General features: G+C 43.6%; 1 protein-coding gene across 2 annotated transcripts in view; it reads left to right on the top strand.

The window, feature by feature from the left end:
- Positions 1-14556, top strand: part of LOC128439797 (alpha-actinin-4) — a 46863-nt gene that overhangs the window by 25614 nt on the left and 6693 nt on the right. Inside the window, exons 2-11 of one of the 2 annotated variants that reach the window (XM_053422216.1) lie at positions 6502-6616; positions 7240-7359; positions 7822-7908; positions 8997-9084; positions 9924-10002; positions 10113-10194; positions 12615-12700; positions 13930-14022; positions 14138-14263; positions 14383-14487. In XM_053422216.1, the coding sequence (XP_053278191.1) occupies positions 6502-6616; positions 7240-7359; positions 7822-7908; positions 8997-9084; positions 9924-10002; positions 10113-10194; positions 12615-12700; positions 13930-14022; positions 14138-14263; positions 14383-14487 (981 nt within the window). Of the gene's footprint in view, positions 1-6501; positions 6617-7239; positions 7360-7821; positions 7909-8996; positions 9085-9923; positions 10003-10112; positions 10195-11224; positions 11311-12614; positions 12701-13929; positions 14023-14137; positions 14264-14382; positions 14488-14556 lie in introns of both variants that reach the window. The other variant, XM_053422215.1, reaches the window with a different exon arrangement.

The raw sequence follows: 14556 nt of genomic DNA, 5'->3' as shown, positions 1-14556 counted from the left end.
CTCTTTCACACATGAACTCCAGAGAACTCATCTGGAGTTTTTTTTACCAGGGGACCAGTTGGAAAAACTCTGGAGAATGTTCAGAACCCCTTCACTCAGACGTTTACGTTCTCACATACAGCTTCTCCGGAGAATGTCAGGAGACTCTCTGGAGTTCAGTGCAAGTCTGAAAGCAGCTTGTGTGTGACAATAACCAGCGGTGCTACTGTGTCGCACAACACCGCTGATTGTTAATTGGCTCTAAGAATAGGAGGCCTTGTGTTATACCAGACCAGACTAGTTACTGTGCTTTCTTCATGTGGCCGGACCAGCTCGGTTTTGGCTCAGCTGAGTTTGGTTCAGCTGGTCCAGTTTAGTATTTAGACTTTGTCCAAGTCCCTTGAGGTCGTACCTCCTGCCAGCACCGTCCACATATAACTGCTTTTACTAGAAATGTAATTCTGCTCCGTTCCATCTGCTGGGGTTTGGCATTTGCGTTTCCATTCTCTGACGCTGTAGTGTGTCACACCTCTTCTTCACATTCACACTAGTTGCAATATTTATATCGCTGCTGGATGCTCTGCTGAGCCAGTGAAGGAAAAGGGATTAACATGCATTTCAGAGTCTTCCTTGGTAACTATCTTTTACTGATAAAGAAAAAAGATAAGAACCAGCCGATAGAGCGGTTCACAGAATACTGCTGGCAGCATTTATCCTCTATATCAGTCAGGCTCTATAGACTCACTTCCTAAACTCCCCAACTATCTTTGTCTCTTTCGTTTCGTCCTTTTTTTGTAATATTTAAAAATGTCCCAGGTTATTGATGCCTATTTAAACCATGTGGACTCTCAGCAGGAGCACAGACACCATCATGTTTCAGCAGCATGCTTCATCACGTCACAGACTCTGCACGTAGCAGTTTATTGTGTTGGTCCAGAGCCCAGAGCCGCCGGTTCCACCTGTGTCAGTTCACCTGGTGGCAAGTCTCTACCTGCCCGTGTGCACGCCTGCTCTTCCTGCTGACAGCATCTGGAGAGGCAGGGTTTCAGGGAGTTACATCTAGACGATGGGATTTCTTTATTATTAGAGTTAGTCATGTCAATTTTTACTCACTAATATTAGTAATCTGTGTTGGCACTCAAAAATCCACATTTGTTGGTCTCCACTTTTCAACTTTTGATGAGAAGACTTGTTTAAAAAGTACAGGCAGCTCAGGGTTTAGCATGAAGTGTTGTTTGTACTTTAGCACAAAGCAAATGTTAAATGTTCTTGGTCTGTTGTATTGTGTGAATAGCTGTGAGGGGTTTGTGTGTGTGTGTGTGTGTGTGTGTGATGTAGAAAGAAGTGACTGCCACAGAAACAACAGACTGTCAGTGTGTAGAGTTGCTTCAAGAGTGAGCTCATCGGCGTTAGCTAGAAAAGAGGGTGTGTGTGTGTGTGTGTGGGATCGACAAATCGCACACACACGCACAAACCTCTGCCGATGTCATGCAGAGAATGCAAGGCAGCTGAGCAGTTACATTGTGTTCAACCTGGCTCATTCTTTCAGGTGCAGAAAGACATCGTTGTCTGTGCATGTGCGTGTGTGTGTGTGTGTGTGTGTGTGTGTGTTCATTTAGGTTTACATGCAAATACAATCAAGGTGCGTGTTGTGCATGACGCTCGAGCACATTCCTGTCCAGGGAGCGGTCGTGTGCGACAGAGAGACGAGGTTCCCTGATGAGCAAGATTTGTGTCTCCTCTCTGTTTGAGTGTGTGTGTATGTGTTTATCCTGCATGCCTGCTTACATAATTGTGTGTTTTGCTGTCTGTTTTACTACTACTTTCTGTATTTATCTATCTGACCCATGACCTTTGACCCTGTAGGCCCAGTTAGGGTTCAGAGATGAAAGGCTGTTGAGGTTACACTGAGAATGTGTTAGTGTGTGTGTGTGGAAACAGATCAAACATCTGACCCCATGGACCCCATCAGGCTTCCTCTCGTTTCCACACACAGAAGGAGAAACGTTTTCACAACCCTGAGCCCGCGAGGATCTGAGAAGGTCCACGTGACCCGAGGCTTTGTGCGGACGCATGTGTACACACCAATTTGTTGTGCCTGTGTGGACACTGGTACCAACTGTGCTTGAGCTGAAAGACAAAAATTCAGTGAATCTGAATAGAGAATGTTTGGAGCTCAGCCAGCCGCCCTCATCTCTACACTTCTATAATTAAAAGAACACAAAGACAACAGCAGACAAAGCCGCTCTTCTTCTTCCTCTTGCATGGATATATAGGCATCTGTATGGAACATGTCCTCCATCAGAGTATAGTACAAAACCCTGTGTGTCTGTGGTGTCCGCAGCTGTCAGTGTTTGCGTCGGTGATGAAATATAACTGAGGCCCTAACCACTTCCAGACGTTCTCCCAGGACACTCACAACAAAGATTTCTACACTCTGATGACCCGACCTGAACCTCCACCAGCGATCAGTGTACTGTTTCTCCTTTTCATCAAATATTAAAGTGTAGAATGATCAAAATAGGCTTTTATACACATTTATAGGTTAAAGTGTGCTTGTGTAAGCATGTAGCTGAGATCCAGCTTCTCTCTCCTCTGTGCCTCACACACGTTTAGCTCGTTATCTTTGTCCTCGGCTCAGATCAGAAATCCTCTCCTCTGATCTGCGTGGTCACCACAGAGCAGCAGCGTGCACAAGTTTAACAGGATTTAACCGGCAGAGCTCGACCTAAGTCCTGATTAGAGGGACCACTTTTAATTATGGCCAATTCACCGAGAGGAATACCTTCAGAATTAAAGGTGCAACTCAGCTATAATCATGAATGCTTAAACTAAAGGATAATTAAATACAGACTGAAAACTATGGCCCTGTTCAGAGCTTCAGGCTTCAACAAGTATCTTTGGTGATCCAATCACAAACAGCTCTGAGTATCTCAGTTCACACATTTATTAGAATGAATAGGGATGTCTATATGTGTGTGTTATTATTTCTATTTTAAACCAATTTATATAAGAGGTAATGAGTTGGAGGATCTTTGTATTTAAAATGCTGCTTGAGCTCACACGTTCAATAGACTTCAATCGAGACACACATCCCCTGTAGAGAACTAAGAAGCTCGGCCTGTGTTGCCTGTGAAGAGTTGATGTCACATGTTGCACCTGAAGTCAACAGACACTATATCAACTCTTCAATCAACATGTTGGAAGGTCAGTTGTGTTTGTATGAAGGTAAAGAAACACAGTGTGATGATGGACATGGTTTGTGGTTCATGGTTCCCTCTCTACCTGAGAACTCTTCTGTGCTCTCCCCAGCAGCACCACACCTTGTCCCTGAATGACACGAGGTGGCCTGGTGCTTCATACACCTGGTTCCAAAAGAGCAAAGTTTTTTTTCTTTCTTCTTCCGTGTTGGAACAGACCGACTCTGAGCGGCTCTCACTGCGCCTTTAAGCATGTTGTGTTACACAGAACACTGAGATCTCCGAGTCCCTGCAGGTCTCAACCTGCTGCTGTCACCACACTCACCACTCCCAGTGTCACTGTTTCACATTCCTACTCTATAAGCTTCCCACCAAGCAGAAACCTTTACTGCTCCCCACTACTCCCCAGGCTGGGCTCACAGTTTAGAGGATAATAACATGTTATATCCTCTTAGGCAGTGATTTGAGAATCTGTGTGAAGTGAATTAAAACCCCCGAAATATTTTAAAATGTTGCCAGAAGTTTAAAGGATTGTTTCCATTGGATATTATAAAGGTGTCTTGAGTTTAATGCTCTGAACTCTAGGGTCTTAATTGCATTAACGTCACTTCATGCTCACTTTAAAATCAGCTCTTCTGGTGTTTCCAGGTTTATTCTCTAGTCGTCTCCTTCACCTATCTTCAGTTATCAGGAAGTATAAGTAATCCTGGGACTTTGATATTCCTTCATAACTGTCGTCCTTGATGGTTTTTAATTTAATTATTTTGGTCTTAAAAAGTCTTTAATTTAACTTGTTGAAACTTGCAGAGTCACTGTTAAAGTCCTGGATTGAAAATTCACATTATAAGTATAAGTAAAAAGGAAGATTTGCACTTTTAATCTTTATAAATATATCACAACATATAGTTAATTTGAGAGATGGCCACAACGCCGCCATATCATTTTTTATATTATGAAACTGTCTTGTTGATTATAAAAATTGATGTTGTTTTTGCCTGAATTAAATGACCTTTAAATATGTAAACGCGTTGCTGATGATCACAGACTGGAGGTCCTGGCTCCACTGGTCAGCGATTGAACCAGTGACACTGATGAATGCGTCCTCACTCTGCTCGGTGCTAAACTAAGCTGCAACTTCCTGTCTCTGCTCTGCCACTTCCTGCTGCATTGTCCATAGGTCTGTGAGGGAGGTGGAGGAGGGGCCATTGTCTTTCCACTCTCCCCCCTTCTGCCCCCGTAACTTTGAATGTCTGTTTGTTTATGTGAAATGTATCTCACCCCCTCCTCCTCCCCCCCCTGTCCCGGTCCAGTCTCCGTTCAGGGAGGGAGCTCTGTGATTGTGTGTGTCGGGGGCGAGTTGGGGGTTGGTATCGGTCGAGGGGAGGGTCACAGAGTGAGGGAGAACGGGCCGAGGGAGAGTGAAGGGTGCTATTATCCACGGGGCTCAATGGGCGCTTTGTGCCGGCGGCCGTGGTGGGACGGAGGGGAGAGGGGCCGGGCAGCGAGTTGCACCCAGTCCTAATGTTTTTGAACGCACCAAGGAGGAGTCAGGAGTCAGGAGTGAGGTTGATTGAACCTTCTTCACATCTTTAACTCTCATTAGTGATGTCTCACTCAAAAGTGTTGTATCCAGTCCGGGCCCAACACAGAAGCAGTTGTAACTTGTGTGGCTGGTGTGAGTCTGTTTACACTCACTGCACCGTACAGTTCATCCTGTACCAGTTCACCGCATCCTCACTGTCATTATCAGCTTGTCTATTATTTCTTTTAGAAGTTATTCAGCCTGTAAACTTTCAGACAATTGTGACAAGAGCTCATTTCATATTTTTCCCTGATTACAAGCTGATGGCTACAAACATATTTGAGTTTATGACGGACATAAGAAGAAAATGTTCCGCATTCCTGTGAGATAATTATCATGGAATAAACTAGAGTGTCCCTCAGTAGAGGTCCTATCTCCACCCGTCACGTTCAATCTGCACCAAATTGCAATTGACTCTTAACATTTTTAACCACTGTTTTCATATAAATCTGTAATTTATGCAGTCAGTGATGTTTTTCTTCATTCCAATCCATGAATTATTATCTGGGGAAATTGGTGAACATTTAAATACATTTAAATAATGTTTGAAACAAGAGACAATAGGTTATTTCCTGCTTGTTGTTGTGAATCTGTTCAAACAAGATAAAATGAGTCAGTTTTGTCTTCTCGGTGGGAAATGACCTCGTTTCCGCTCCCTCTCCTTCCTGTTTCCTCTTCCCTCCTTCCTGTTTCCTCTTCCCTCCTTCACGTGATGGACGCTGCCTCTCAGAGCTCGTCTTACTCTTCAGCTGTAGCTAATGTTTGTGAATTGAAAACCACAAGATTTATCCCTGTAGTTTATGTTAATATTTCAAAAGCTTATGAGACGACAAACATCATTTGAATCAGTGCTGGTGGCTTCAGTCACGATGTGAAGACTTGAACATGTCTTTTAGGTTACTCTGCTTTTTTACACATTTCCCTTAAGGGATCTAACAAGTCATAAAAATGGCAGTAAGTGTTTCTGACACTCTGACGGATGATGAGCCATAAACTGGGCTCCTCTCCGCAGAGTGGCGTGACCGAGCGCCCGCCTCCCTGCAGTCTCGTGCCTACCTCCGTGCCACCAGCCCCTTCAAAATAAGATGATTCAAAACACATTTGTGAAGAATGATGGCAAACCAGAAGCATAAAAAACCCCCAGCTATTGATGTATGTGATTTTGTGCTGGTGTGTGTCTTCTCCCAGATGTCTTGTGTTTGCGATCTGGTGCACCATTCTGATATTTAATTACATGTGTCACAGATGTTTGCCGGTTTGATTCCCCTCTGGTTTTCAAATCATGGCCGAGATCTTTCTGTTGGGTTCTCAGGATTAATGGCAGTGTTTCTCAACCCGTGGCTCTTTATGTCGGTGTGGGTAACGCTCGGGTAGTTTCTGATGTGACAGAGGGACTATCTCTCTTTTTTCTGTGTGGGAACGAGTCCCAAGATTCAACACAGGCTGGATTTATCGACCCTGTTTTTATTTAAATTGTCTCTTATTTAATGGTTAACTTCTACTTTGCTATAATAGTTCTTACGTGTTGCTATTGTGTCGCAACTTCTGTCTCCTCCCCTTTTCTCCTGCTACTTCCTGTCTTATCAAAGCAGCTCCCTGGCCTCCCTTCCTGCCCATTGAATTTCTTTTTCTTTGATTCTCAACTCAAAGTGGTTTATTATCATAAAAAAAGCTGGGAAAACATTCGGACTCTGGCTCTGAATACTCACAGTTTGTGTCTCGTTTGTTTCTCCTGTGCAGACATTCACGGCGTGGTGCAACTCCCACCTACGGAAGTCCGGCACGCAGATCGAGAACATCGAGGAAGACTTCAGGGATGGGCTCAAACTCATGCTGCTGCTGGAGGTCATCGCAGGTAACACATCTGTACAACCTCAAAGTCAGCAGGAAGTCGGGCTCGGTCCAAAACGTTTTCAATTAAACTCAAACGACTGTGATGAGGTTTGATTAATGGTTGTGTCAGAACAGAGGCCGCAAATGGAAAACTGTCCAGCCCACCACACACACACACACACACACACACACACACATACACTCATGCTCACTCACTCATTCATTAGTCAGACTGAGAAATGTCGTCATATGTTAAAGATGAACAACATCACTGCCTCTTCCAGGGTGTGGTCACTCTTTTTCCAGCCTGAATCTGAACACACACCCTGCTCTGGATCTGTCAGTCTGTAGGACCGTGGTCCTCTCCAGGTTTCTCGTGTTTCCAGTAAAGAAAGCTGCTCCCGTCGGCTCAGTAGATAATAATTTGAGCTGCTGTCATCCCATAATAAAATCTGGATGTGCAACCGGCTTCCTTTCTCACAGTCACTTCAGTTTTCCTTCAGTCTAATGTCGCTGCTGACTGACGGACGTTCTGCTGAGCCTGTGGAAACACTGCAAGAGCTAACTCACTCACTTTTTCTCTGTTCCCTCGTGTGTGTGTCTTTGCTTGTGTGTGTGTCTGTGTGTGTGTGTGTGTGTCCACAGGCGAACGGTTACCCAAGCCTGAGCGAGGAAAGATGAGGGTCCACAAGATCAACAATGTGAACAAAGCCCTGGACTTCATCTCCAGGAAGGGAGTGAAGTTGGTGTCAATCGGAGCAGAGGGTGAATATGCAGTCGTGCATTCATGCATAAACACACTTGGACATCAAGGACCCTGAAATAGACGCACACTGCACCAAACATAGATGTGATACAATGTGATGAACTGCAGATATGTTGAAACACTTCACAGAGCAAAAAAAGTTGATTCATACAACACAGAAAAATATTGAGTGGAAATTATGGAAGTTAAATATGTTTCTCATGTAGTTATGATTAAGTAAAGCACAGGATTTGTATATATTTATTTACTCAATGTGAGAAATCGTTATTAAAGCTTCACTTTCCTAGAAAATCCTTGAGATTCAGCTGCCGTGGGACATGAATGCTCCTGAGTGGGTGTGTTGGTGTTATTAAATGAAAGAGCAGATGTATGACTGTTAAACAGCAGTGACACAAAAGATGCGTGTTCCACATCGTCTCTCGATGAAACTGAAGAGAATTCTTTTGTTTTTTTTTGTGCAGAAATTGTGGATGGAAATGCGAAGATGACCCTGGGAATGATCTGGACCATCATCCTCCGCTTCGCCATCCAGGACATCTCTGTGGAAGGTAGAGCGTCCAGATGTTTCATTTTGTATTTACACATTCAGAACCGGCAGCAGTGCGGCAGAGCAGTGCCTTGCTGAAGGGCACAGCTACAGCTTGACTGGAAACCAGGTTTTCAGGATTAATTAGCTGACAGAGGGCAACCAGAGTCTTTGGTGTTTACTCACACATTGTGGGAAATAGAGTAGAAGTAACGAGGCTAGAGAGAGAGAGACACACACACACACACACACACTACTTAATGACATTTAAAATAACATTTCATTTGACCAGTTTTAAGAGATATTTTTATTTTTGGAAATCACCCTTTACTCGTGATGCCGTTATTTTGTATGTATTTTTTCATATTACTGTTTTGACACATCTGGGGCTGGAATAGAACCTTAAAAGGAGAAATGAGAGTCAGATTCCATCCAAACAGGTCAATCATGAAATTTCAGTTCCATGTTTCTCATGAGACCAAATCAGCATGAAACTTCTACTTAAGATTTGATTTTGTAAAAATACAGTGATGATTCGATATGTTATGATCCTATTGCTATTATGACTGATGTTAGTGCATCAATTTAAGCTGGATTCATCATCATCATCATCCTATTATGCAATGAAAAAACTCAGTATAATTAAACTCAACATCAAATAATGTCCCAGGTGTTGATGTCAAAGTATTGATTTTGAAACGCAGAGGATTCTAATCCTCAATCGAGTCAGAAATCCCCGAACAGGAACTGGTGTTTGCTCTTCTCCAGTTTCCAGATTGTTTCTAGTCTGTTTATTTTGTGTGGATGAATCATTACACAGTTTAATTAGCGATGAGTCTAATTAAATCCGTCTGTATTGCATTAACTCTGGTGGGTGTGGGCCACTACACTGACTCATATTTTTATATTTTCCTCAGCGACTGATATTTTTCTGTAGTAAACGACAACAACATCAACAGCAGTTTATATTTAGCACAGTTGTAACTACAGTATTTCTCTGAGGCTGTTGATGGAATCAAACAAGTCAAACGCCCGAGGAGACGTTTCTCCAGACTATGACCTTTCCTCCTCCTGACCTTCTCCCATGCCTCCTCTCCGTCCTCCTCACAGAGACCTCAGCGAAGGAGGGTCTTCTCCTGTGGTGCCAGAGGAAGACCGCTCCCTACAAGAATGTCAACGTGCAGAACTTCCACATTAGGTAACACACACTCGTCTTTTAAGGGTCACGAGGGTTATTCATGGTTGAAAGGTTGAGATTGTCTACTGCGAGTTTCTCATGGGAGAGTAAAACTCTAGAGAAACTCTGATTTTAAGTTTATTATTTGGGGTCTAGAGCGACGTTATATCATCTGGCTTCTATAGAATATGTTTAAAATGGCGATTCTGATGCTGTGGTCTATAAATCTCAGACGTGTTGAATACACCTGAGGTAAACTACTGTAACTCTGTAGAAAGGTCGCCCCCTGTTGGACTAACCGGAACATGTCAGGTAGTACGAGGGCCCCTGTCAGACACCACATGTACCGTGTGTTTCAAAATGAAAAACAAGAAGATATGTGAAAGGAAGAATTCAGAATCTGTTCAAATATGTCTTATACTGTGACAGATTATTGTGTGATATGGTCCAGTTGTATTTTATACAACACACACAATAGTCAAGTGACACGCAAATACTTTTTAATTATCAACATTTTGTCAGACGCTGCTCTAGAACGACTCAGGATTGAGTAAACACATATTTTCTGCAGACGCACACGTCCTCCTCCTGATTGGTTGTTATCAGTCACGACTCGATGACCAGCAGTGAGTGCAAAGTGTCGCTAACACTTCCTGTTTTACTTTGTCGTCGCTCTTATCTTCACCATTGCTGCTGCGCCTTCACAGTATTTTCTGTGACGAGGCCACCGATCAGCAGAGAAGAAGATCTGCTCCCTGGTTATAAGTGTTTCCTGGTGTTAGTGTGGATGGAGAGTCTTTCTGAAATGACTTGCATCAGAAGCAGAGACGCTCAGTTCATGTGTGTTCTCTGTCTCACAGCTGGAAGGACGGTCTCGCCTTCAACGCTCTGATCCACAGACACAGACCCGACCTCATCGACTACGACAGCCTCAGGAAGGTACGCAAGCACTCACAAGCACACACACACATGATTCATGACTTACACTCGGGCTAATCGTTAGTTAAGCAGCACATGACAGTCCTCTGACCCTGTGATTGGCTGTTCAGGACGACCCAGTCACCAATCTGAACAACGCCTTCGAAGTGGCTGAGAAGCACCTGGACATTCCTAAGATGTTGGACGCAGAAGGTACGTTTGAGCTCCACTGTGAAAAATCATATTGTGAATATTGTGAACTTTAATTTATCGCACTAATGTGATTATGATAATGTTTAGATTTATTGTGCAGCCCTATTCTTTTACACTAAACTGTATGACAACTGTTATCTATAAGCTACTGGCTGTATTTACATGCACACAAGAAGGAGTTTCATTTTAAGTAAAACTCCAGTTTTATTACAGTTTTAAATATTCATTTAACTATCGTCAACACTCAAACAGCTGTGATTCACATATAGTTTACTGAAAAACGAAAATGTATTAAAATCCATATGTTGTGGTCTGAATACCTGAAACTGCATAAATCCTCTTTGTAGCAAATATGTTATATCTGCCACAGATTCATAGTCATTCTCCTGATGTTGATTTGATTCCGGACTCACTTCCCTCAGTCACAGTGTTGATGTGTAGCTGCTGAACCTGTAACTGTTCATGAGCTGGTGACGCAGAAGAGAAGATGGAGCCTCCCTCCCTTCATTCCACTTTAACTCCTCTGTCTCCTCCAAAGCTCTGGATTGTTACGCTCCTGTGTCTTTGTCTGTTTGTTCTGTTTGTTCTGTGTGTTTTGTGTGTTTTATGTGTGGGTCTGACCCATACAAGCACTGCAGCTGATATTTAGTTCAGATGATAGACACTGATATTTACTGAACTGAATTGAACTTGTTAAATGTCCCAGTATTTAACCCCAAAGCTAAGATATTTTGTTCCATCTAAACATTAGGGGATGTGTGGGTCTGACCCTTGTGTGTCCAGTGTTTTGGATTGTTTGTGTTTCCTCTTCTACTTGTTGTCACTCTTTGTGAATGAATTGTGCGTCGTCCTGATCGGATGTTAACGATGACAGGAGCTTGTGTCATGTGTCTGTTTGTTAGTGTTTATAATACGACTGTATGTTTCTACATGTGCGTCAGTTGTGTACAATCCCGTGTCCTCTATCTGGCCTGTGTATGTGTGTGTTTATAACTGTTTGCCCCCCCCCCCCCCCCCCCTCCCCTTGTAGACATTGTGAACACTGCTCGTCCAGATGAGAAAGCCATAATGACTTATGTGTCCAGTTTCTACCATGCCTTCTCTGGAGCGCAGAAGGTACCCCCCATCCCCCCCCCCACCTTTAACCCTCTGATACTAACAAGGCTTCGTTCCTGTCCAGCATGGCCTCGCTCGCTCGCTCTCTCTCTCTCTCTCTCTCTCTCTCTCTCTCTCTCTCTCTCTCCCTCTCCACAGCGCTGCTCCGACCTGGGCCTCAACAACGACACTGGACGTGTTGGGACACAAACACACATGCACACACACACACACACACACACACACACACACACACACACACACAAACAGTGTGTTTGTAAGTTGGCTGGTTAAAGCAGTAAATCTTCAGTAGGTTGGAATTTCCTAATCTCAGAGTAATCGAGTGAAATTAAAGGATCTGGAACATAAAGTTAAATCATTTTAGTTTCTGACAGAAAAATAACATGAAGCGCTTGTTTCATTCCAATAATTGTAGAAGCCCCCCCATCTATTGTTCCCCCCCCCCCCCCGCTTCACCATCGCCTCTCATCTTCCACCTCTCATCCCCCCCCCCCCCTGCACTCCCTGTAGGCCTCTGACAGGAAGCCAGTAGATGCCCCTCTTGTTTTTCTCTTCCTCTAATTAATTATCTGGATCTTTTAGAAAGTGTTTGTGTTTCTCTGCGCTCCCATGAGAGAACGTGTGTGTGTGTGTGTGTGTGTGTGTGTTTGTTCTGCACTTGTTCCGTCTACAACTTGTACCCCCTCATCATTTTTACATGAAATCCTGCACCCGTAGAGAAAGTTTGTTTAAAAATACTTTGAAAGAATAGAATAGAAAGAAACTCTTAAATCTGCAGACTTACTGCTTTTACCAGCTTTGTTCTTTATTGACCTTCATCACACAAACACTCAAACATATTATTATTAACATTTATTCAACGTCTGCTGGTTTTTCATCTCGTTCATTTGAGAATCTCCAGTTCCAGTTGGGATTTGTATTTCCCTCATTGTCGCTTCTCAATGAACCAAATGAAAATGCAGAGTTTGAATAAACTGATTGAATTCACCCTGACACAGATTTAATGAGCCTGATCTACGAGCTGATGTGTTTGTGTCCCGACCTCGACCCTGTGGCCCCAGTGTCCCTCCACTCTCTCCCCCTGCTGCCCCTCATCACGCCCCCCCCTTCAGCATTAGTGTGCCGGAGGTTGTTGGGGCGTGAGACAGGGAGAACTTGGATTTAGAGAGGGAGCCGCTCTCTCCCCTTTCGCCCTCACCTCCTGTGGGGGGTCGAGGACCCTGTAGCTCTGGGTAGCTTTGGCTTCACTCTGTCTTTCTCTCTCTCTCTCTGTCGACCCCTCTCTCCTGCTGGGTGATGTGTAGACATCGTGGGCACGCTGAGGCCAGATGAGAAGGCCATTATGACCTATGTATCCTGCTTCTATCATGCCTTCTCTGGTGCCCAGAAGGTGAGCGGCTCACGCTTCAGACGCACACTAACACTTCTCTGCAGCAACATCTGTAAAGCCACAAACCCTCCTGTAAAGAAACATCAAGGTTCCATTAGTTCTATGTTTATAAATACAGCGTAACAGTGAGGGGCCACTTCAGAAAATCCTGATAGAAAGAGTTTTAATACTTATTTTTTTGCTGCTTTTTTACTTCTCATCATTTGATCCAAGCAGAGAATAGTTCAGATTATTAAGATGCTCTTCAGTGTAATTTTATAAGCTCAGGGAAAGGATGATTAGTCAGATGAGGATGATGAAAGGCATTCTGGGAAGTGCTTTCTGGTGCTTCGGTTTCAGACTTTTCGACATCAACTGTGTTTCCCCCGACAAAGAGATTCACTTTATGGTCTGGATGTAAATTTAGTCTTGAATCGTCTAGAGTGGGAGTTTCCAGTGGGATTATATTTCTCCTGGATAACACTTTGCATAAAGATCATAAATCTGAATCAGAGAAATGTTTAAAAACAACATTAAGATGATTTTGGGAAACCAGACCTGTTTGGTGGAAACACTTGTTGATGTCACCAGTTTCTTTTCAGCTATTAACACTTTTCAATTCAAAATGTTTTTGTTCTATGAAGTGATGTATACATGTCTGTGGTGTGAAGTTTATTTAAACGATGAAAAACGCTCCCAAAAAGTTAAGATCAAACAAAAACTGTGTTTGTTGTACAGAATATATGGAGTGTAATTAGAGAGTGTGTGTACTGTGTTTTATTTCCAGTGGTACAGTAGTGTAATGTCCTAGGCAGACGTACTGGTGCGGATGGCAGCTCTACATGAACCTGTAACTAGACGTGTGGACTGACTCCTGAGCATGAAGCTTTAAAACACACACATTGATTCTGGCACTTGAACTAACCATTGGCAGCTGGAGCATGTGGATATCAGTCCGATTAGCTTCTGTGTTTTTGCACTTTTATAATAACGTGTTTGGGTTTATTCCAATTCACTGCCTGTGTGTGTGGAGTGTGTACGCACAAACTTAGATTTGTTTCTACCATAATTGTGGTAGTAAAAAACTAATAGACAATTAATTTAAGTTAAGTTTTGGTGACTTTGAAGTGCAGCATCGTGTTGTGATGCGTAGCCACAGTGAATGCTCTCACTCAGCTTTGGGCACAGCGATGATGTCGGTGTTCTGTTTAACCACCGGGAGCGCCGCTCATCACTCTGTTTCCTGATAGGCTGAGACAGCTGCCAATCGTATCTGCAAAGTTCTGGCTGTCAACCAGGAAAACGAGCAAATGATGGAGGACTACGAGAAGCTGGCCAGTGATGTGAGTAGAGCACCTGCAGAACGTTCACTCCGATCCAGACCTTGAAGCTGTCCATCAGTGACCGGCTGGATGTTTTTCCTGACGTGTTTCTCCTCGTCCTCCCGTTCGCCTCCAGCTGCTGGAGTGGATCCGTCGGACCGTCCCCTGGCTGGAGAACCGAACCCAGGAGAAAACTGTCCAGGACATGCAGGCGAAGCAGGAGGACTTCAGAGACTACCGCTGCGTCCACAAACCACCAAAGGTTCAAACAAACTACTGGATTTCATACGCACTTGCTTTTGTCATTTTCTGAGGTTGGAGATTTGTGTTTTCTTTTCTGATGACGAATGCTGAGTCCACTTGTTCTGTTTGTGTCTTCAGGTCCAAGAGAAATGTCAGCTGGAGATCAGCTTCAACACTCTGCAGACGAAGCTGAGGCTCAGCAACAGACCTGCCTTCATGCCATCAGAAGGACGCATGGTGTCTGTATGTATTCAGGATTTATAGAACTTGTTTTTAAAAGGTCTTGGAGCATAATTCAGAAGTCTATTGCCG

This window comes from Pleuronectes platessa, chromosome 5 (genome assembly GCF_947347685.1).
Source record: "Pleuronectes platessa chromosome 5, fPlePla1.1, whole genome shotgun sequence".
NCBI classification, from domain to species: Eukaryota; Metazoa; Chordata; class Actinopteri; order Pleuronectiformes; family Pleuronectidae; genus Pleuronectes; species Pleuronectes platessa.
Note: the sequence above shows the minus strand (reverse complement) of the source record. Positions and strands in the feature narration are given on the sequence as shown.